Source organism: Cyprinodon tularosa, unplaced genomic scaffold, assembly GCF_016077235.1.
Source record: "Cyprinodon tularosa strain WSP-4 unplaced genomic scaffold, ASM1607723v1 ctg192, whole genome shotgun sequence".
Lineage (NCBI taxonomy): Eukaryota > Metazoa > Chordata > Actinopteri > Cyprinodontiformes > Cyprinodontidae > Cyprinodon > Cyprinodon tularosa.
This window is the reverse complement of record NW_024038688.1, coordinates 1,398,529-1,422,597: the sequence shown is the minus strand read 5'-3', so window position 1 is coordinate 1,422,597 and position 24,069 is coordinate 1,398,529. Positions and strand designations below refer to the sequence as shown.

Sequence of the window (24,069 nt, the reverse complement as noted above, 5' to 3'; positions counted from 1 at the left end):
AATAAGTACTTGAATATATAACAAGACAAATTTGTGTTGTTTTTTTATGTAGGCTAAAAGAAAGTACTACAACATGCAGACAGCTCATAGTTTTAATAAATACTCCATTAATAATATTTTAAAGTAGGATGGGCCGATTTATAGGAAGACAAATTTGGTTTTGGCTTGGATCATTCAAGGTCCATGAAAATAAAGAGGTCGGAAGAGTTTTAGCAATGGATTCAAAAAGATCCATGCTTCTCTGGCTTTTACCGCATTTACGCTCTGTTGCCTAGCAACCGTGACAGTTGACACAAAAACAGGGAAAAAATTTGGATACTGAACCTCTCGCTGCTGTTTTTTTAATTATTATTTATTTTTTTACTGTAAAGTGAACAGAGACTACACTAATGAGAAATAGAGTGGAATAAAGTTGACAACCACCAGGAGCATGAACCAATAAAAGGGAAGGTGATGATATAAAAGGGGTAGAAGGATATAAGTAGATCTAAACAATGTATGTATAAAAAATATATCTTCAAAATGTCTTGTATTCAGCAACAACAAAATACTTATTTTATAAACTTGCACAAAATAGCATTTAAGAGAAAAAATAACAGTGAATGTATTCAATAGTAAATTAGATCATCAAATAAAGATATAAAAATGGTCAAGGAACAATCACTAGACTAAAAAACACTAAGACTAAGATGTAAGGGGTAATTAAGAATGACAGTGTCATGATTGGGTTTAAGGATTTAGCCCACATGCAGAACACAATGGAGTCTGAAGGAAAGTTTAACAAGTTTTATTGAAAGATGTACAATGATATTATTCTGGATCTGGTTCTGGTACTGGTCCGGGACTGGTCTCAGAGTTTCTGGAGAGATGAGAGTTTGGCTAGCCAAGCTGATGATGTATTGATAGAGAGAAGAATCAAGATGTACCTTGAGGAGATTGTAACAGAACCGTGAGGTGAGATACCGTAGGTCCAGAGTCAACGATGTGGCAGAGAGTTTAAGCAGCAGCAGCGTCTAGTTCCGAGCTAGAAGGTTTCTGGCTTGGGTTTGTTCCTTGCTCTATCCAAGAGCTGAAGAAGGAATCCAAACTGAGACCTTCAGGTTTGGCTTTCATGAGCAGGCAGGCAGGTTTCTAGGTGGAGCTCATCCAGAGCTTCAGGGTTTCCTATGAGCACAAAAGACAAAGGCGATTAGAAGACTAGTTCCTCTCTAGAGTCTACTAGTAAAGTTCAGACGTTCTGAGGCTCAGGTTCACTAACCAAACTAGGTCAACACTCCGGCGTCGAAGGAAGGTCTGGAAGCTGCTTAAGTAGTGTGGACCTCTGATGAGCTGATGATCTCCAGGTGTGTAGAGGAATCAGCTCAGGAGGCCCACAGCGCTCTCTGCTGGAGATCAGGTGGCAGATCTCTGGATCCTGACAGACAGGACAGAAAAGTCTTTTAGTATCGGTGTTAGACATTGTCTTTATGGACAAAGTAAGTTAAATTATTTCATTTTTAATTTTGTTTATTATGGGCAATAATAATAATAATAAATAATAAATTTGAATATTGTTTAATAAACAATAATCAAATTTCATTGCGGAGGGGGAAATAAAATTTATGTTTAAAGATTTGATGATCAACTGAGGATAAAAATGTTTGGGTTTTACTACAATAAAAAAGTTAATTCTGTTAGGAATCCATTTTGTGTGGGTTGTGTTTTTGTGTGTTTTCCCTCCACCACCAGGTGGCGCCTGGTTCTCGTTTGCCCTTTCACACACCTGCGGATGGTTGCCTCATTACTGGAGGAGTCTTAAGCTGCTGACTCCCACTACTTCAACGCCAGAGTGTTTGCCAGTTTTGGGTACTCTAGCCAAGCTGAATTTTGCTAAGTCAAACTGAGTTTTTGTCAACCTTAGCCTAACCTTGTTGTTTTTGTCTTTGCCTCTCGACAGGAAGTCATCCTGCAAACTGCATGTTTTGGACCTTCTCCCCCTGGAAGGATCGTCTGAGCTTCAAACTGAGCTGGGGATGTAAATTGGAGGTTTGGATCTACTTTTCCCCAAAGGATTGTTTGAGCTTCACACTGAGCAGGGGATTCATCTCCACAAGAAACCATTCAAGTACCATAGGAAATCCAAGTGGCAGTCTGCTCCTCCGTTCCTCAAGGAAACACCTCAACCTGGTCAAACCATGTCCGCCCTCCAACAAGCAAGTCAATTACTGGAACAACCCACACCAGCTGGATTCAGAGAATGACACTTTTTCTGGAAACATGAGTCCTGTTGCCTTAATTCCCTTTTGTGAATTGAAGCTCAAATTTTCCACTGAGCATGAACTAACCACAGGAACTTCCCTTCACTTTTCAGTCCCGGTTCGCCAGTGTCCAGAGCAGCACTGGACCCATCCCTACCAGTTCTCAACAAACCTGTTAAACCTTCCACTGGTCTCTCTGTTTGGTTTTCTGTATGTGGGTCAGATCTTAGAATAAAATCATGACAAATTCCTCTTCTTGCTCACATAGACAACATTTATCTACAGTGAATTTAAATTAGGAGCATTAATAATTGGTTGGAAGGATAACTGTCATTTAAAATACATCTTTTTGAAATCAATCTCTTTATATTTAGGCGCAATTGCATATTTAAGATATTTAGTGCTCAATGCATATTCCTGGGATGAGAATTAGGCATTATTTTTATTATTTAAATTATCCAGTGACAATAACTCTCCATCACTTCTCATTGCTTTTCTGGGTGCTAATAACATTTTCGAGGAGCTTCAGCAGCAGTACTGTCATATCAGACATCAGATTTATAGTTCCTACTCTGCGGAGATATTGGAATCTGAGCTTAATATTCAGCCAAACCCATTTACACAGTGACAGATAAAACCTTTCAATAAACCAAACATTACCCACCACATCTCTGACTCAATAACCATTTGAGAAACTATTTTCATTCATATCAGACATAACTATTCTGGCTGGATGTGCTCTCTTCATCCTCTGACATGGGAGCTGGCTCGGAGCTCCTCTGCCTGGCTGTGTGTCTGCTGGACGGGGCCGCCTTTTACAGCTGCTTTTTGTATCTCTGCTCCTGTTTCCTTGAACCCCAGTGGGCCTCAGCAAAAGCCGCTCACACTGAGCCTGGGTCTGCTGGAGGTTTCTTCCTGTTAAAAGGGAGTTTATCCTCTCCACTGTTGCTACAAGCATGCTTGGTGTGAGGGATTGCTGAAGAGTCAATGGGTCGATGCAATCAGCTGGTTTTCCTCAGATAGAAAACTTTGGATCAATCTGACTGGATGAACCAGTGAACTGGAAAGTACATTGAGATGACATGTGTTGTGAATTGGCGCAATAGCAATAAATTGAATTGAATAAGAAATTACATGTAATTTTTTAATGTAAGCATTTGATATAATTTATTTATATAGCACCAATACATGGCACACATCATCTCATGGCACTTTACAGAAACAATTCAATAAGATCATACAATAACATTGGTAAAAAAATTCTACAGAAGGAAAACCAGCTGATTGCTTCGATTGCTTCATTGACTTGAGGAAACACTCCCCATGGTGGAGCATGTGGTATCAGTAAATATTTGCTTGCATTTTGTTGTTGACTTCACAGCAATCCCTCGCACTGAGCATGCATGCATCCACTCTCACTCTAAGCTTTATCAAAAAGGAAAGTTTTAAACCTAGTCTTAAAGGTAGAGGGTGTTCATATGGAGTGATTTTTCTGTACAAAAATGCATGTTGCGCACACACATAAAGCATGTTGCAAATGCATAAAGCATGTTTCACACAAACAAATCTTATAATCCATAATTAAACATGTTGCATTCAAATAAATATTATTGTTCACAAATAAAACTTGTGTTACAAACTTTCATCTAATGTCACACACAAATAAACTTTTTTTCAAACTGTCCTTAAAGGAATAGTACACCCAAAACATGATTAGCCTTCATTTTCTACTCACCCCCATGCTGAACAAAACTCTGGAGTACTTTTTGATATCTCAAATGCATCTGGAGATCTGGGAGGCTTCTTGCTGTCTGCTGACATTCAAATAATGGAGGTCTATGGTGACCGAGACAGAAAGGTCCATAAAAGTCCACAAAAAACGTGTCAATATTCCTCCATACTGGTCGTCCAATGTATTCCAAGAATCCTGAGTGGGTAGCATCCAGAATTTACTCAAAACAAAGTCATTTAGAAGGTTTTTAGAGCATAAACAGTAGTGTATAGGATTTCCTGAAAGCGTGCACATGCGCGATCACGACGCTACGGAAGCCGGCAGACCAAACCAGATGAAAGTGCGCATTCAGCGTCTGCTCTTCCAATAATGCAAGCGTAGAAGAAGAAATGTGCTGTTTACCTGTGCAAAGAAAGAAACAACGAAAGAAAAATGTCTGAGGACTTCAGTGTTGAGGAAGAGCATGAGTTCTTTGCCGAGCTGAATGCGCTGGTTTGGTCTGCCGGCTTCCGTAGCGTCGTGATCGCGCATGTGCGCGCTTTCAGGAAATCCTATTCACTACTGTTTATGCTCTAAAAACATTCTAAATTACTTTGTTTCGAGTAAATTCTGGATGCTACCCACTCAGGAAACTTGGAATACATTGGACGAGCAGTATGGAGGAATATTGAAACGTTTTTTGTGGACTTTTATGGACCTTTCTGCCTCGGGCGCCATAGACCTCCATTATTTGAATGTCAGCAGACAGCAAGAAGCCTCCCAGATCTCCAGATGCATTTGAGATATCAAAAAAGTACTCCAGAGTCTTGTTCAGCATGGGGGTGAGTAGAAAATGAAGGCTAATCATGTTTTGGGTGTACTATTCCTTTAAATGTTGCACACACAAAAAAAAATTTGTTTTACAAACCGGACTCTAACATTGCACTGAAAATATAATTAGTAAATTATCCCCGAGTACCAAACGATCCCTGCTCGCATACAAAACAGCCTCTCCTTGCGTATGAGGCAATTCTTCACACTCCGCGGTAAGTTTCTGCCAAAAGTCAGGTGATAAATCCATCCATCCGGGATGGATGAATGGATGGATGGATGGATGGATGAATGGATGGATGGATGGATGAATGGATGGATGGATGGATCCACTTAATACACATGAAGCTGTCTGTGTTGTTGAAAGTTTATTTTTTTAATTTAATAATTTTTTTTTATTAAGAACATAAAATTATTTAGCTTTACCTTATATAAAGCAGAATTGCTGTTTTTAATGCCTAGGCAAAACACCCCACTAAAGGGATGTGTTTATGATTCAAATCAGATTAGACCCGGCTAAAACCTTGTTAATATAACCTGTGGATAAAACATCAAGACAGCAGTAAGAGATCCTTTTTCCTGTTTTTTATCATTGTGTTATGCATTTACCCTCAAATTTTTTTTTTGCTCCAATCATATTTAGAACTATTTTCCCCTTAGCCAGAGCCACCATGGCAGCAAGCTCATTCAATCTTCCCACAGCCACTCTATACAGGCCTGTCATTCCTTTCCCCCAGTAAAGTGAGTTTTCTATTTCTCTTTGTTTTTCACCGACTATTCTGTTTCAGATTATGCCTTCTCGCTCATACTGTATCACACCCTGCTTTTTCTATAACACTAGTATTTGTTCTTTAGTGAAACTTTTCAAGTCACCGTGCAGGTTTGGTCTGAATTTGGGTCCTACGTAAAGAGCCAAAACCTAAAAGTAAAAAATGCTCTCTATAGTTTACTTTTTGAAATGCGACATGTACCTATGCAGACTCCTCAGTGGCTCCTAAGGTGCTTCAGTTTTAGTCTGACTTTATGTTGTTTAACCAATGACTTATCTTTCTGTGCTTTGTAGTTATTTTGTCTTTTTGTTACTCTCATTTTTCCACTTGTAAAATCATGGCCACCTCTTTTTTGCTGACAACAGAGTGCAATGAGAAATAAAACTTTTATTTTCTTCTATCATTAACTCAGCTCATCTTCCCACCCACTCAGCTCAGTGGAGGTGGTGTAACAGATGGAGATGAGCAGTGCTGTTATTCAGGTGTGGACACATTCGTTTAGGAGATTCAGGAAGAGATGATGCAGCAGCGGTCTGACATTTCAGGTTGGTAGAACTAAATGTTGTCTTTGTGAAATAAGCCAAAATATTTGTTTTCTTTTTTTTAACTTTGTGTTTAATGTTAGGTGTCTGAAGAACCACCATCAGCTGTTGCTTTACTTGATGATACTTTACTGTGGTCATGAAGTATTAGGTATTCATCAAATAAATTCAGATAAAAAATAAACAGAAAATCTAAAACTTGCAATAACTGCTTAATCTGCACTACTGTTAATTTAAAATATAAGTTCATTTTTTTAAGCTGTCCTCTCTAAATTTGACATCAACTGAAAGTTAAAGTTTAGCATCTAAGGTCCGAAGTTCAGAGAGAAAAATCAACTTTTTTATTGCTGAGAGAGATGAAAAGAGTACTAAAATACTAACAGAATGAACTTAAACAACTTTAGTACTTGTGCATTTACGTCCATTGGATATCTTTATTGGATCAGTTGTAAAAAGTACAAAGTCTAGATTATTTAGCTTACAGTAAAAATAGTTCAAATTTAACTCTGCGTATGATCTGGTAGGAGGTACGTACGTACCCTGGACCAAAGCAAGATAATATACCCTACACAGAGAATGTGGATTTCTTCAGACATGGAAATAGACAAACTAAGTATTGCTCATAATAAAAGATTAACAAAAAAAAACATGCTATTAACTCTTAGTTCCTTATCTAACCTTTACTAGGACTACTAAAAAAAGAAGCTCCTTCCTAGGACTAACTCCTTTTTGTTATTTTTTTACAGATCAGGATGCAAGAAAAAATATTCTGCTTTATTTTATCTTTTTTATTGACCAACCTAAAGTTTACCAATTTTTTCAACTTCTTCTGTTGGTCATTATTTCTGCAAAAACAAATAAAGGCAAGGATAAATAAACTGATTGTTACAACTATGTTTACAACATTTTGTTTACTTTTTTCTCTGCCATGTTTCAGAATAAAATTGGATTAAGATAAAAAAAATAAAAATAAAAAAAACAGCTTTGTGTTATCAGCCTCAGGAGAGGCTTTGTCCTTCAACTCTTCTAAACAAAAATTGATGTTTAATTTGTCATTGCTTTCCGTTTAAGACCTAACCTGCTACATTAAATGTTTCTGGGATAACACTGCTGAGTTTATCTTTCTTCCATCTCAGTCTTTTGTTGATAAAAAGAATTATTCTTGAGAAAATCACACAGAAAAAATTGTTAGGGGGAGTATTTAGAAATATGTTTTTTATATAGTTAGTCAAATTAAAAAATCTTAAAAAAAATAATACGAAAAAAGTTGTCTTGATTATATTCTTTAGTGTAATATTAAATGTATAAAAGTCTTACAGTTTTTTTTATGCTTATAGTGTCTCTTTTGTTAGAAAAGGTTTTTTTGTAATTCCTATTAAAAATCTATATTTCAGGTAAAGTCTACTGGTAACTACTGATCTGAAAACATGGCCACGGGAACACATGGTGAGTACAGTTTAGTCTAATAGATCAATCAATTAATCAATTAGTCAATCAAACTCAATTTCTGTTGAACCTTTAATACAACTTCCTTCAAATATACAACTCGAAAAACATGGTGACTAATAACACCTTAGTTCCAATGATCACTTTTTGAGGTTAGTAGAAACATTGATTTGGAAATAAAATGTTTTATTTTTAAGATCTGATGTGAAAAAAGGACACAAAAAGTCATCAAAATAATTTAAACTTCTTTAAGTTTGGAAAGACATTTAACATGTTACAATACATGCTACGATATTAAGATGGGCGCCCTTTGTATAAAAGCAAATGAAGTGAACTAAAGGTGTAAATATTCTCACTTCATTTTTTAACCAATCTTTGACATTACCTGTTCCTTACATACTATACTAAAATACAGCAAAGATTATTCCAAATGTGTTAAAATGAATTTATTTATTGCAGAAGCACTGAATAAATCATCCAGTAAATACTAATCTATGAGGTTGTTGCCGTTTAGAGCTCGTTTGGAGTCAGTGGAAATTATCACACCTGACATGATTTCCTGCAAAGGGGCTTGCAAAGCTCTGACTGACATAGACCCCAGATCTATTTTAGTTGGACTACGTAACAATTCAGGGGCAATTTCATGGGTCTGACAGGAAGGGAGATGCTTTTACAAAGTAAAATCTGTAAACCGTATGGAAAAATATTCGGGTTTGGAGTTGCAGAGCACATATATAGCAGTCGGGGCAGACTTATGATTTAGCAATCAATGACACATAAAAAAAAAAAAAAAAAAAAAATTTACCTATGATAAGAGTTCAGGACAGAAAACAGATTAAGTAAAATAGTTGTCCTCTTCATGCCTCACAGAAAAAAGAGAGAGTGCCGGAAAGTTTACCTTATTACTCTCTCCTCTTTATGAAAAACCATGAGAAGTTTCTCCAATATTTTCTTATAGAGAATTTAATGTCATTACTTAAGCTGCATTCTGGGTGTGTTTATATGGTAGCCTGTGCAATCTTCCTGTAAATGGTTGGTCACATTTTCAGCATTGAACCCTGCATTTTTCAAAATGCATCTGTTCTATATGCTTGGCTGTGATAGAAACGTGGAGGCTGAATATGAATTTAAAAAAAATACAAAATTAAATGCGTTTAGATAATTGGAAGGTGTAAAAATATTTTAATAATTGCTATATTTAGATACTGTGACCATTAAGGTAGAGAGCAGAAATGTCTGGGATTAGGAAAAAGGCATCCAGATAGATCTTGAACTATTTAAAAGAACACATACAACTATATTAAACAAGATCTCAAATTCCCACTATTACCTGTGGGGTCCACCAGGGTTCAAAGTGTTTTCTTAATTAAAAACAAATACTTGGGAATCATGTAAAACTTAAGATCTATATCATATGCTGATAATGCCACATTATTTTACTTTGGGGACAATCTGCTGCAACGTATGGAACCTGTGGAAAGATAACATTAGAGTTAAAGAGCATGGCTGCTGGATGGAAAAGCGTGCGTTTGGTGAGATCCCGAGAATGACCCAGAGCGCCCGTGGTGCTGGCACGGCAATTTCTCCCCTATCCTCTCTGCCTTTATGTGCCTCTGAGGGTCTGAGTCCATCATGACACCAAGATTTTGGTGATGCAGAAGACCTGGTTTCTGAGTTTCAATCAACCTTAAGGTGGTCAATAAATACACTATATTGCCAAAAGTATTTGCTCACCTGCCTTGACTCACATATGAGCTTAAGTGACATCCCGTTCCTAATCCATAGGGTTCAATATGACGTCGGTCCACCCTTTGCAGCTAGAACAGCTTCAACTCTTCTGGGAAGGCTGTCCACAAGGTTTAGGAGTGTGTTTATGGGAATTTTTGACCATTCTTCCAGAAGCGCATTTGTGAGGTCGCACACTGATGTTGGACGAGAAGGCCTGGCTCTCAGTCTCCGCTCTAATTCATCCCAAAGGTGTTCTATCGGGTTGAGGTCAGGACTCTGTGCAGGCCAGTCAAGTTCATCCACACCAGACTCTGTCATCCATGTCTTTATGGACCTTGCTTTGTGCACTGGTGCACAGTCATGTTGGAAGAGGAAGGGGCCAGCTCCAAACTGTTCCCACAAAGTTGGGAGCATGGAATTGTCCAAAATGTCTTGGTATGCTGAAGCATTCAGAGTTCCTTTCACTGGAACTAAGGGGCCAAGCCCAGCTCCTGAAAAACAACCCCACACCATAATCCCCCCTCCACCAAACTTTACACTTGGCACAATGCAGTCAGACAAGTACCGTTCTCCTGGCAACCGCCAAACCCAGACCCGTCCATCAGATTGCCAGATGGAGAAGCGCGATTCGTCACTCCAGAGAACGCGTCTCCACTGCTCTAGAGTCCAGTGGCGGCGTGCTTTACACCACCGCATCCGACGCTTTGCATTGCACTTGGTGATGTATGGCTTGGATGCAGCTGCTCGACCATGGAAACCCATTCCATGAAGCTCTCTGCGCACTGTTCTTGAGCTAATCTGAAGGCCACATGAAGTTTGGAGGTCTGTAGTGATTGACTCTGCAGAAAGTTGGCGACCTCTTCGCACTATGCGCGTCAGCATCCGCTGACCCCGCTCCGTCAGTTTACGTGGCCTACCACTTCGTGGCTGAGTTGCTGTCGTTCCCAAACACTTCCATTTTCTTATAATACAGCTGACAGTTGACTGTGGAATATTTAGGAGCGAGGAAATTTCACGACTGGATTTGTTGCACAGGTGGCATCCTATCACAGTTCCACGCTGGAATTCACTGAGCTCCTGAGAGCGACCCATTCTTTCACAAATGTTTGTAAAAACAGTCTGCATGCCTAGGTGCTTGAATTTATACACCTGTGGCCATGGAAGTGATTGGAACACCTGATTCCAATAATTTGGATGGGTGAGCAAATACTTTTGGCAATATAGTGTATATCAAAATTGGTCATGTTTTTCGTGTGCACTAAACGGGGCAATGCTATACATCAGGGATTTATTTTAAGTGCATTAAGTCAGTGTTGCTGCTTCTTTAACATTTTACTATTGTCTAAAAGATAAAAAAATCATGGTAAACAAGCCATGGGAAACTGCTATTGTTGCAATCACATGAATATGCACATATACAAGTCAAATTCTTGTGCATTACCTTGCAAGGTATATGTATATTTGTTCCCCTCAAACTTCTGAAACCTTATTAAAGACAATTTAAGAAGGATAATAAATGTAAAGCACCTGGTTATGACTTTTAATTTCCTGAGGAACCATATCAGAAATAGCCTCTAAAGGACCACAAATAGCAAAACGGTGGTGGGGTAAGAACTGTAGCTAAAGCAATTAATCAGATTAATAGTAATTAATCGATTTTTGAAAAAGTTGTCAACTAATTTAGTAATCAATTAATCGTTAACTGGAGTATATAGACTATAAAACACGCCTTTAGCTGACAGAGTGACTCACTTAAAGCAGGAATAATACTAAGATTGTAAAAACTATGAACATTTTGCATTTAAGATTGAAAAAATATATATTTTTCGTCCGTCAAAATGCTCTATCTAGCCTCCTCAAGTGGAAAAGTTTTAGTTTAACCTGATTTGTTTTTGTAAAAAGTCCTTTTTAATTAACCTTTGGCTACCCAAATATTAATGGATTAATCAAAAATGTAATTGACAGATTATTCAATTTGCAAAAAATAAATAAATTCAGAAGGTTTACCTTGTAAAGCACTAATCGATGTCCTGCTACCAGCTATCAAGGAGTGTCCCTACTTACATCATCCTAGCATATGGAATCTGAAACCTCATTCAACCAGTGGTGTTTAACATCACCGAAAAAAATTATGCAACCATTTTTGGTAGGTGTGAGAAACTGTTGCATTACATGTTCATTTATTTAAGTAATTCGACAACACATTAAATTTATATTTTCGCACATTGACTAATATTCAGTCTTAGCAGGTGTGTAGGAGTAAGCTCATTTTTGGGGAGTGAACGCTGGCACGACTTGCTGCCGCTGCTCGCCGGTATTTTTGTATTCGTTGCTCACTGCCTTCGCTCACCGGTAACTTTTAAACTTTTTTACTTTCTAACGGACAGTCTAATTGTTTTTACTGGGATTGTTTTTACTGGGAATACGACCACGATTCGTCAGCACTACAGGACTGTATGAGTCCCAACTAGGCTACTACCAGTAGCTCACCTGTCCTGCCTCGTTTTCAGCCTCACCTGGCGTTTTTAATAATGTGGACCGGCAGGACATACACCCTGCTTGTCTGTATCTGGATATTCCTACTGCCCGCTCACCTGCAAGTGGCGGGTTTGCTGCAGTATTCACCCGCTGACCTGCTCCGGCTCCGCTGTCACTCCCTTGGACCTGCGCCCGAGGCTCTCCACCTTCACCCGGACATCACCTTCCAGCCACGTCGGAGATACATCCACCGAGGTTCCCGTCGGATTGTCCACCGCAACGGTTCAAAAGCAATAAAATCCATCTGGTCCAGCTCCCGACGGTGGATTCGTCGCCCTCCATGCTCCACCAGCCGGGCTGTCGACCACAGCGTGTTAGCCCGCCTAGCTCGGTCGGCTAGCACCACCACCAGCTGCGACAACAACGCACTCAACTTTGCTCTGCTCAACATCCGTTCACTGACAAGCAAGGGACATCTCATTCAGGATCTCATCACTGACCGTAAACTGGACTTTCTCTGCTTAACCGAGACCTGGCAACAGCCCCAAGATTACTCTCAGCTCAACGATTCCACTCCTAGTGGGTTTGTTTACATCTCTCAACCCCGTGGTTCCGGTCGCGGAGGAGGTCTCGCGATAATTCATCGCGAGAATTGGAAAGTCTCGCCGGTATCAGCTCCAGTTTCAAGCACGTTTGAATCCACAGTCTGCAAGCTATCTGGTCCAACTCCAACCATCATTGCTGCTGTCTACCGCCCCCCAAAACCGAATAGTGCCTTTTTAACTGAGTTTGCTGATTTTCTCACCCACCTATCCTCTCTCTCACCAAACTTAATTGTGCTGGGTGATTTCAATATCCACATGGACAACACCAATTCGCCTCTTACCAAAGACTTTACTTCCTGCCTAGAGAGTTTTGGATGTCAGCAATACACCACTACCCCCACACACACCAAAGGACATATTCTGGATTTAATCTGTTGCTCTGGTGTCATCCCCCACAACATAACATCTGATGAACTCCCCATAAGTGACCATTTTCTCCTCTCATTTGCAGTTAATCTTACTCTCTCAGTCTCTAAAACATCCCGCCTCATATCCTTCCGGAACATAAAGAAAATTGATCCCTCCACCCTTATTTCAAGTATCCACTCATCCTGCCTCCTTGACTTCAATAATCTACTAACCCCTGATGATCTGGTTTTTCATTACAACACTGGTCTCCATAATATTCTTGACTCACTTGCTCCTCTAAAAAATAGATTTGTTTCTTTCTCTGTCTCCTCCCCCTGGTACACCCCAAATCTCAGAAACATGAAAACCAAAGGACGGCAACTTGAAAGACTTTACAGAAAAACTGGTCTTACTATACACAAAGAAATGTACAATAATCACATTATGCACTATAAGGACTCCATTGCCAGCACCAAATCACAGTACTACTCCAACTTAATCACTGCCAATCAACAGAGCTCTAAGTCACTTTTCTCTATACTTAACAATACCATCAAACCCCAGGACCCTTTCCCCCTGCACCTTTACACAACCTCCTTCTGCAATGACATCATGTCATACTTCACAGAAAAAATCAAGAACATTCACCAGAACCTTGGATCAACGGCTCATCTCAACAACTCAGCAGATCTCCCCCCGCCTACACATTTATTCTCCTCCTTCCATCCTCCCACTGTCTCGGAAATCACAGAGCTCATCCGGAAATCCAAATCATCCACCTGTCAATTGGACCCCCTCCCAACACAACTTGTCAAAACCTGCCTTCCCTCTCTGGCTCCCCTCATCTCCGCTATCATCCACTCCTCCCTCACCACTGGAACTGTCCCTACACCTCTCAAAACTGCTGCCATCACCCCGATTGTAAAAAAACCTGGTGCCGACCCCACCAACTTCAACAACCTCCGTCCTATCTCCAATTTACCCTTCATCTCCAAAATTCTTGAAAAAACAGTTGCCTCCCAACTCCATTCTCACCTATGTGCCAACAGCCTGTATGAAGAATTTCAGTCTGGTTTCCGGCCACTCCATAGCACTGAAACAGCACTCATCAAAATCACCAATGACCTCCTCATGGCATCTGATTCTGGACTACTCACCATCCTCATCCTCCTCGACCTGAGTGCAGCCTTCGACACCATCTGTCACACCACCCTCCTCAGTAGGCTTTCTTCCATTGGCATCACGAGCACTCCGTTGGACTGGTTTATTTCTTATTTTTCTGATCGCACTCAGTTCATTCAACTGAAGACCCTCAAATCCACCCCCTCCCCCGTCACCTCAGGTGTGCCCCAGGGCTCTGTTCTGGGGCCTCTGCTCTTCATCATCTACCTCCTTCCCCTTGGCAATATCTTCCGTAAATTCAACATCCACTTCCATTGCTATGCTGATGACACCCAGCTCTACCTCACCACGCAGCCATCGTCCTCTCTTCCGCCCACCTCCCTCAGAAATTGCATCTGTGAATTAAAGGCCTGGTTCACCAACAACTTCCTTCAATTAAACAGTAGTAAAACCGAGGTTCTCCTCATTGGTACCAAATCAACTCTTTCCAAAACCGACAGTTTCCAAGTCACTATTGATAGCTCCTCCATCTCCCCCTCCCCCCAGGTTAAGAGTCTGGGTGTCATCCTCGATAGCACACTATCTTTCCAATCCCATATAAATAACATTACCCGGTCTGCCTACTTCCACTTAAGAAACATCAACCGCCTCCGTCCCTCCCTTACCCCACACACTACTGCCATACTTGTGCACAGCCTTGTCACCTCCCGACTAGATTACTGCAACTCCCTCCTCTTTGGACTTCCTCAGAAATCACTCCACAAACTACAACTGGTCCAGAACTCAGCTGCTCGCATCATAACAAGAACTCCCTCTATCCACCACATCACTCCGGTCCTCCGACAGCTCCACTGGCTCCCCATACAGTTCCGCATTCAATATAAAATTATCATGATGACTTTCAAGGCACTTCACCATCTTGCCCCCCCATATCTGTCAGACCTCCTGCATGTTCCCACCCCCTCCCGTGCTCTTAGATCCTCATCTGCTTTGCACCTGTCTGTCCCCTCCGCCCGTCTCACCACCATGGGGAGCAGAGCATTCAGCCGCTCTGCCCCCCGCCTCTGGAACTCTCTACCACCCCAACTTCGAAATACGGACTCAATTCTCCATTTTAAAATACAACTCAAAACCCATCTGTTCAAGATTGCTTATTCTCTTTAAAAATATAAATTTCACTGTCACAGCCTCTGTATTTTTAAATGTTTTTAAATGTTTTTATAATTATAATTTTTATTTTTTCTGACACTTTTTATGTTTTGTACGGTGACCTTGAGTGTCCAGAAAGGCGCCTTTTTAAATAAAATGTATTATTATTATTATTATTAATATTCTTAAGCCTTACTTTCTGTTATTTTTTAAATTCTATGTTTGTAGCAAAAGAAAGTGAAATTAATGTTAGAAAATTACATTAGGTAAGTGAAACATATATTTAATAGGGAAATTTAGTTTTAATGAAATATAGTTGATACCTTTGTAAAGGTTTTTATTTCACTAAAAATACTTTTACTCTGACAGACAAGCCTCGTTAGAACATATTGTCATTTACTGAATATGACTTTATATTCTGCAGGAGTCTGATATGAAACTGCACCAAAATTAACAACATAACGACAAAAAAGTATTTTAATAGAAAAATGGGGAACAGGGTGTGACTTAAAATGAAATATTAACCTTAGGGCAGATTGAGTTAGACATTTTAAATTACTTTACAGCTTTGTTTAAAAAATGACTATAAACGATCAAGATTATGATTGACGAGAAAGTTAGCGTCAGCACGGAAACAGAAGCATCAAATTAGGTGTGGCATGTCAAGGTTTTTTTTCATTGGTTAATGTTTTCAAGGCACCAAGAGGCGTTTATATGAACGTGTTTTTTTACAGGGATCCTCTTTATTAAAGAAGTTAAAGATTGGCCTCAATTTAGCCTCACGCTTCTGTTAATATACAAACACTTTATTTAATCATTGAACAAATTGTTAAGATCATTGCCTCATTTTTTCATTGATTCTTTTTTGGACAAAATAAATTACAAACAACATGTACAAGTAAATATTCATAGACACAAATACAGTACACCTATATATGTTCCTGCCTATCTAATTAAAGATTTCTTTTTCAAATACACGGTTGCATAATTATTTTTTCAGTTTCTCCAAAAAAAGGGAGAAGGCCGAAATAACAAATACTTACCTGGGTTTATACTCTTACATTCTTTGCATCACAAATATTAAATACATTTAAAAATTAAACTCATTCCCATTTCAACAAACATTTACAACATATCAAACCACCCTAATAAATATCCATTATATTAAAGAACAGTAAGAGAAACCACAAAAAAAGAAAGCTACAGAGCTCAATTCTTATATAATTTCAAAGCTGTTCTTGTCTGTTAGTTGAATAACACAGTAATACTTTGTATTTGTCCTAACCAGTGGTATTTTTAGCACATGTGTGCTTCACAGGGCACAGTTAATGCCTTCACCTAAAACAACTCCTAACCTAAATCGTGGTAATATTTAATTATTACCTTAAATAAACTCTTATAAACCACTAAATTCTAGTGCATTTATTTTGATGTAGAGTTTGTTTGTTGGCTTTCTGTAATCAGTAGTGACAGTTCTAAACCAAATTTACCTGGGGTGCCCAGAGTGGAGCCAGTTTATTTTCATGAGGACACAAAGCATTAATCAAAAAACATAGCATTAAGTTATATCTTTGTATATTAAGTGAGCTGCAAAACCAAAGAGCTGATTGTGGCTCTGCAAAAGTAATTAAGTAATTTCCCTCTGCGATTATTAAAGTATGTCTGATTCTGATTCAAACCCCAGATATTAAAGATAAAATATTTCTTTATCTGTGATTGGCTGATACTCAAAATCAGTCTCAACCGCCGACCTTATCTACCTCTGCAAATGTCTAATAATCACTGGCTATCAGTGTATTAAGCATTTTATAGTTATATATAAGATAAAATATATATATTTATGTCTTATAATAAATATATTCTAAATATATATATATATATATATATATATATATATATATATATATATATATATATATATATATATATAGTAGCATTTCATCAGTACCAAGGACCCCCGATGCAGACTGTGCAAAGATGCCTCTGAAACAATACAGCACATAACAGCGGGGTGTAAGATGCAGGCAGGAAGTGCATACATGGAACGCCACAACCAGGTAGCTGTCATAGTGTACAGGAACATCTGCCATGAGTATGGGCTGGAAGTCCCAAGGTCAAAATGGAAGACACCTCCTAAGGTAGTTGAGAATGACCGAGCTAAGATCCTATGGGACTTCAAGATCCAGACTGACAAACAGGTGATGGCTAACCAACCAGACATCATGTTGATCGACAAACAGCAGAAGAAGGCAGTAGTGATAGATGTGGCAATCCCAAGCGACAGCAACATCAAGAAGAAAGAACACGAGAAGCTTGAGAAATACCAAGGACTGAAGGAGGAGCTAGAAAAGATGTGGAAAGTAAGAGCAGCAGTGGTGCCAGTGGTAATTGGAGCACTGGGGGCTGTGACCCCCAAACTGGGAGAGTGGCTACAGCAGATTCCAGGTAAAACATCAGAGGTCTCTGTACAGAAGAGCGCAGTCCCAGGAACAGCTAAGATACTGCGCAGAACCCTCAAACTCCCAGGCCTCTGGTAGAGGACCCGAGCTTGAGGATGACACATACCACCCCACGAGGGGTGAGAAAACAGTTTTTTTATATATATATATATATATATATATATATATATATATATATATATATATATATATATATATATATATATATATATATATATATATATATATATATATATATATATATATATATATATATATATATATATATATATATATATATATATATATGTATATACACTACCGTTCAAAGGTTTGGGGTCACATTGAAATGTCCTTTTTAATGAAGATAACTTTAAACTAGTCTTAACTTTAAAGAAATACACTCTATACATTGCTAATGTGGTAAATGACTATTCTAACTTAAAATGTCTGGTTTTTGGTGCAATATCTACATAGGTGTATAGAGGCCCATTTCCAGCAACTATCACTCCAGTGTTCTAATGGAACAAAGTGTTTGCTCATTGGCTCAGAAGGCTAATTGATGATTAGAAAACCCTTGTGCAATCATGTTGTAACAATGACACATTGTTACCTATATATTGGCCAAAGTAGCAGATAAGGACAGCATCTGGTTTTCTACATTGGTTTATTTTTGTTGTTCTGGGTGAAGTGGATTTGTTTGGGTTGTGGTTCTTTGGTTGGCCAGATCTTGATCTTCATCTCCTCCTGACAAGCGTGTGACAATGTTCACACATCTGAAAACAGTATAGCTCGTTACAGAAGCTACAAAACTGACCTTCCTTTGAGCAGATTGAGTTTCTGAGCATCACATTTGTGGGGTCAATTAAACGCTCAAAATGGCCAGAAAGACGGTCTATTCTTGTTCTTAGAAATTAAGGCTAAAAGCCTTAATAAGGCTATTAAGGCTAAATTGCTAAGAAATTGAAGATTTCTTACAACGGTGTGTACTACTCCCTTCAGAGGACAGCACAAACAGGCTCTAAACAGAGTAGGAAAAATAAGTGGGAGGCCGCGTTGCACAACTGAGCAAGAAGATTAGTAGATTAGAGTCTCTAGTATGAGAAACAGATGCCTCACAGGTCCCCAACTGGCATCTTCAGTAAATAGTACCCGCAAAACACCAGTGTCAGCATCTACAGTGAAGAGGCGGCTGCGGGGTTCTGGGCAGATATGGAAAAGAAAAGGCCATACAGTATCTGAGACTGGCCAATAAAAGAAAAAGATTAAGATGGGCAAAATAACACAGACATTGGAAAGAGTAAGAAAGGAAAAAAGTGTTGTGGACGGATGAATCCAAGTTTGAGGTGTTTGGATCACAAAGAAGAACGTTTGTGAGACGCAGAACAAATGAAAAGATGCTGGAAGATATATATATATATATATATATATATATATATATATATATATATATATATATATATATATATATATATATATATATATATATATATATATATATATATATATATATATATATATATATATATATATATATATATATATATATATATATATATAAGTAATGATGAGGGTCGTTTACATATATGATTTCATGAATAGTATTTTTATTAGACTTGGGTTTTATGTAGGCATAACTTGTCTGTGATATATTACATTTCTGTCAGTAAGTCCCTGTAGTTACTACACAATGTACAGTTAAAATGTTAACACTCTTCTCATTAGTTAAGTTTGTGGTCCAATAATTGTATTATTTTTACTACATCCTTTCACCATGTGACCTTTAGTTGCTTTTTTCTGCTTTTATGTGCTGTCTATTTTATTGTATAATTCATGTTAAGAACTTGTTAATAACTTTTTTACAACATACAAATTGTGCCACACAAACTTTCTATTATCATGTTTTCATCACTGATGAATCATAAATGTACAGTATAAATGGAGGGCTGGTGTGGAAAACAAAGCCCGGGAGGAATTTATAACCATGAGTTTGTGATCTTATTTGAAATAAGAATTTTGATAAAAAAAAAAAAAAACAACAAAAAAAAAAAACCCCAACAATTTTGTGTTGTTTTCATAGGCTTGATAAGACGGAGAAACAGCTATGATTTTCTGCCACCTAACAGTAAGTTTATCTAAATGACTTTAGATTTATCAGTATTCACAGGAAGAAAGAAATACACATCTACTATCAAGTACTTTGATCTTTTTATCTTCATCAAGATGTAAATGTTAAATTCTAATTACATTTACAGTTTTTCATGACTCATTAAGTGTCTCTTCAGGAGGATAGACATACAATGCTGATTATCTTTTAAATAATTTTTTAAAAACGAGAATTGTGTGCACAAATTGGAATTTATTTTACATTTTTTCTAATACATTTATGATCATATCAAAATCAGAATGTATACATTTAGACACTTTAATCTAACTTATATTTAGGTTACTGATATACAAATAAGCAGGTTTAAAAAACTCAGATTGAAATCCTCAACTCTAAATGTATCTAATCTAAGGTTGGAAACTCTAAGTTTTTGGTTTCACAAAAGCTGCTGTGTGTTAGTTTAATGAACTCTAAGTTGATCCATTCAGAGTTTAGCATGTGTGCAACAAGTCTGAAAGGCCATTATCAGTAGAGTCCCAATTCAACGATTCACCACGACAACAGACTACAAGAAAGACCTATTACCCCCCACTGGAACCAGAAATACAAAAACAAAATTGGACAAAGTTTTTTAAAGACTGAGAAACAGCGCTACAGCTACAAAGGAGAGGAAGTTGGCGAAGCAGAAGATAGCTTCTCGAGATAATGCGTGGGTTTAGAAGAAGTGTTGTATGGCAAATACTCATTCATTAAAAACACTCTCCTCTCTGTTGTTCTATTTGTAGATCTCTAAAATAGAATTATTCCTGATTAAAAACTTGTTCCTAGACTGAACTGTAATAATATATTTTCTAAATAACTTTTTTATGCAGTAAAACAACAAAACTATACTAGTAAAAATGAAGTAACAACAGAGATATGGAGATCTGTCATTTTGTTTAAAATGGAAATTTTGACAAGCAATGTTTTTTTTCAGATATCTAAAATACATATTCAGTGAAACTAATACTTATTGAAACTATACTAAATGGACAAAACACAGACACAAACAGGACAAACAACCATTCACGCACACACTCACACCTAAGGGGAGTTTAGAAAAGCCAGTTAACCTCACGTGGGTCCTCAGGTTCATTCTACCTTCTTTTATCCAGTAAACACTAAGTGGCTGTTTCTAGCCGCTTCAGATATAATCATCCCAATAATGGTCATTATTAGCAGTTATCAGTCCCATACAATGGCTCCAGATTGTGCCAGTTGGCTTCATTGGGTTGGTAACACCAAATGAATCCTAACCCTAAGGTAGTTCCTTTTTTTCTCCCTGCAAGATTTATTAATCTATTTGTGTGTATTCTGAAAGTAATTTCAATAGTTCTTTATTTATATAAAAAAGAAACAAACAAAAAAAGATTTGCATGTCACAAACACTCCATCCATTTTATGTCACACTTATCCCAAGTGGGGTGGGGAAGGGTGCTGGTGCCTATCTCCAGCTGTCTACAGGCAAGAGACCGCGTACAACATGGACAGGTCGCCAGTCCATCACAGGGCAACACAGAGACAAACAGGACAAACAACCATTCACACACACACTCACACTTAAGGGGACTTTAGAGAAGCCAATTAACCTAGCAGTCATGTTTTTGGACTATGGGAGGAAGCCGGAGAATTTTTTGTTCTCTTTGTGAAAAAGGAAAAGGGGGATTTAGATGGTTCATCCAATTGATTTAGCTCCATTGTGGCTATATATCCCAACACACTTAAAGCTGTAAAACATTTTTGGGGGTTACAAAAATTATTTTTGTATTTAGACTCAGCTGGCCCACATCTGCATATCTGGACTGCGTTGCTTTCTTTTGTTACATCTTACATTTTGGTTGATAAGTTGCATGTTTCCAGTAAGCACATGAAAGCTTATGCTAAAAGGTTCACTGCACACAGGGTTGGTCATGCTAGAGGCTCAGATTACAAACCTACTGCTGTGAATAATGACAACAAAGGTTAAACACTGTAATCTCCTCTACTTTCCTTTTCTCGGTATAGCAATCATATCTGACTGTGGCTGCCTTTGGGATCTTCAAAATACTATCAAATAAGTAACGAGTGCTCCTTTTTGATGCTTTAATGGATCACACTGCACTGATTAAATAAACATTCTTCACAATAACACTCAACCTCCTCACTGACCTTTCCATCATTTACACTATAGCTTATTCATTTATAAAATATTTCAAAATAAACCCATTGCTTTGACCCAGAATGCTTTATTTGCATTCTTGTTCGTAGACAATACAATTCAATCTAGTCATAAATTTAGGTTGGATTTAAGTTTTCTAATTCATGAAGCTTGATAGATGTAGTGACTGAAGTCTATTGTAGATTAACACGTATTTAAAGTTGTAATAAAGTTTCCCTGATACATCAGACACGTACAGTGATTACTAGTCCCCAAAATCATGTTTTTTTTTATCTTTTAAGTGTTCTCCTGACAGTTCTTTGAAAAGTGCCAGCATTCAAACTTTCATATCTTTTCTGATACTATTTTGATTTTTACAAGTTTGACATTATTGCATTGCTAAGATTTAAACAATATCAAGATCTTAAAATAACTAAAAAATCTAGACCTATTTATGGATTCACTACAACCTCCCATATTGTCATGGCCTAAATATACATTGTCATTGTTATCCACAGTTAATAATTTCAGCTCATGTGAATTTCAAAAGATAGAATAGAATAAAAAATACCTTTAGCAGGTGTTACAGCAGCAAAAAATAATAACAGAAGTGGTCACACAATTTGGACCTTTGAAAGTGTATAAAAATAATAGAATAAGTAACATAGTTAAGAAAATAAGCAAATAAGTACTGTACTGTACAGTGTTTTAACAACATAAATGTTTTGTATCTGGAAAGTAAATAAACCAATAAACCTTCTGGGGACATTTTTACAGTAATGGATATGTGAAAAATAACAGCAAAACAAAATATGCGCAAAAATGACAGCAGCATGTTATTTAACAAAGAAACTGTGCAAAAATCAGCATGAATGTGACAATTTACTGAAGGTGTTGGAAACAGTGACAGTGTAAAGTCTTACATGTGCTGGGAGGAAGGATCTATGATAATGCTAGATCCAACATAAATGTAAATTTGTGCACAGAATTCTTATTTTCAAAGTCAGAGTAGTGGTTCTGCTCTTATCATTCATCATACCTGCTATTGAAATGTTGTTTTCCACAGATGAAATTCCTTACTCTCCACAACCAAACACCTTATCTTTATTCTTCACAGTGTCTGAAGTGGGGCTTATTCTCCTGGGAGACAGCTGGTCAGAAAAGAGTTCAGTTGGAAACCTAATCCTGGAAAAGACTGAATTCAACTTAAGGGAAGAGCCAATCTCTTCAATAAAACATCAAAAACTAATTTGGGGAAAGAAGCTGATTGTCATTAACACACCAGATCTGCTACTGAAAAGAGAAATAGACTCTTGTTTGAGGCGTTGTGCTTCTGTTCCTCTGCTGTTTCTCCTTGTTGTTCAGCCAGAAAATTTCACAGAGGAAAAGAAAAAGAGGTTCTACAAAATTCTTGAACTCTTCGGTGATCAGTCTTTTAATTGTTCACTAGTTCTAATATCAACATCTAGACAGAATAATCCAAGTTTAAATCAAGAGTTACAAGAACTCATCCATAGGAGCAGAGACAATTCACTCATCCTTAAGGACAATTATCGCAAAGATTTGCTGGAGAAAATCAGCCACATTCTAGAGAAGAGAAATGATGAGCAACAAAAATTTCAACATCCAAGCATAAAACAACAGAGACAAGGTTCTTCAGCCTCTGGTGGTACACCCTGTGTTGGTAGGTGTTTATAAAAGGCATTGCATACTGTCACATTTAATATTGTCTTTGTTTTTACTACCTAAGAAGTTTAATGAAAGATGCGCAGAAACTTCTGGTCAGTGTTATTGCTTTCTCCATCTAATACCATGAAAATAAAGCTGTGACACCTAATTATAAATACACATAGAATATGAAAAATCATTTCATAGATAAAATCACAAACTACATAAAATACTGAGATACTTTTTTATTTTTTTATTTTAAAAGCCTGACGGTTTATGAGCAAAAAAAGGCTATTAGGCCTGGCTTATGTACATCTGCTAATATCATAAGTTATTATTATTAATCCTATATCTTGCTCTTTTATTCCTTTGAAATTCACGTATAGTGAAATATATAATTAAAGTATACATTTAGAATTACTTGAAGATGTATTTGTTATGGAATGTGGTGGTTTCTTGTTACCCCCCAAAATAAAAAAGACCATTAGGCAAAGAAGTCTCTCCCGGTCAGGATGCCACATATTTCCCAACATTTCTCTAACACACCACTATTGAAGGGACCGACAGAAGTGTCAAGTAACAAAGTACAAATACTTTGTTACTTTACTTAAGTACACTTTTTAGGTATCTATACTTTACTCCATTACTTTTTTCTTCCTACTTCTGACTTCTACTCATTACATTTTCACACAAGTAACTGTACTTTCTATTCC

The 24,069-nt window shown here is 37.6% G+C and overlaps 1 protein-coding gene and 1 long non-coding RNA gene across 3 annotated transcripts in view; one reads left to right on the top strand and one right to left on the bottom strand.

Annotated features, from left to right (window-relative positions):
- Positions 1 to 816: 816 nt before the first annotated feature.
- LOC119782382 lies at positions 817 to 1,408 on the bottom strand. The gene is made up of 3 exons (XR_005280663.1): positions 1,259 to 1,408; positions 927 to 1,164; positions 817 to 859 (listed from the first exon to the last, which is right to left on the bottom strand). It is a non-coding gene; the product is annotated as an uncharacterized LOC119782382 (long non-coding RNA).
- Positions 1,409 to 6,011: 4,603 nt separating this feature from the next.
- Positions 6,012 to 24,069, top strand: part of LOC119782376 (GTPase IMAP family member 8-like) — a 30,038-nt gene continuing 11,980 nt past the window's right edge. The window contains exons 1-4 of one of the 2 annotated variants that reach the window (XM_038283325.1): positions 6,012 to 6,094; positions 7,486 to 7,537; positions 19,486 to 19,530; positions 22,806 to 23,372. In XM_038283325.1, the coding sequence (XP_038139253.1) occupies positions 7,519 to 7,537; positions 19,486 to 19,530; positions 22,806 to 23,372 (631 nt within the window). In that variant the 5' untranslated portion in view covers positions 6,012 to 6,094; positions 7,486 to 7,518. The remainder of the gene's footprint in view (positions 6,095 to 7,485; positions 7,538 to 19,485; positions 19,531 to 22,805; positions 23,373 to 24,069) is intronic. The other variant, XM_038283326.1, reaches the window with a different exon arrangement.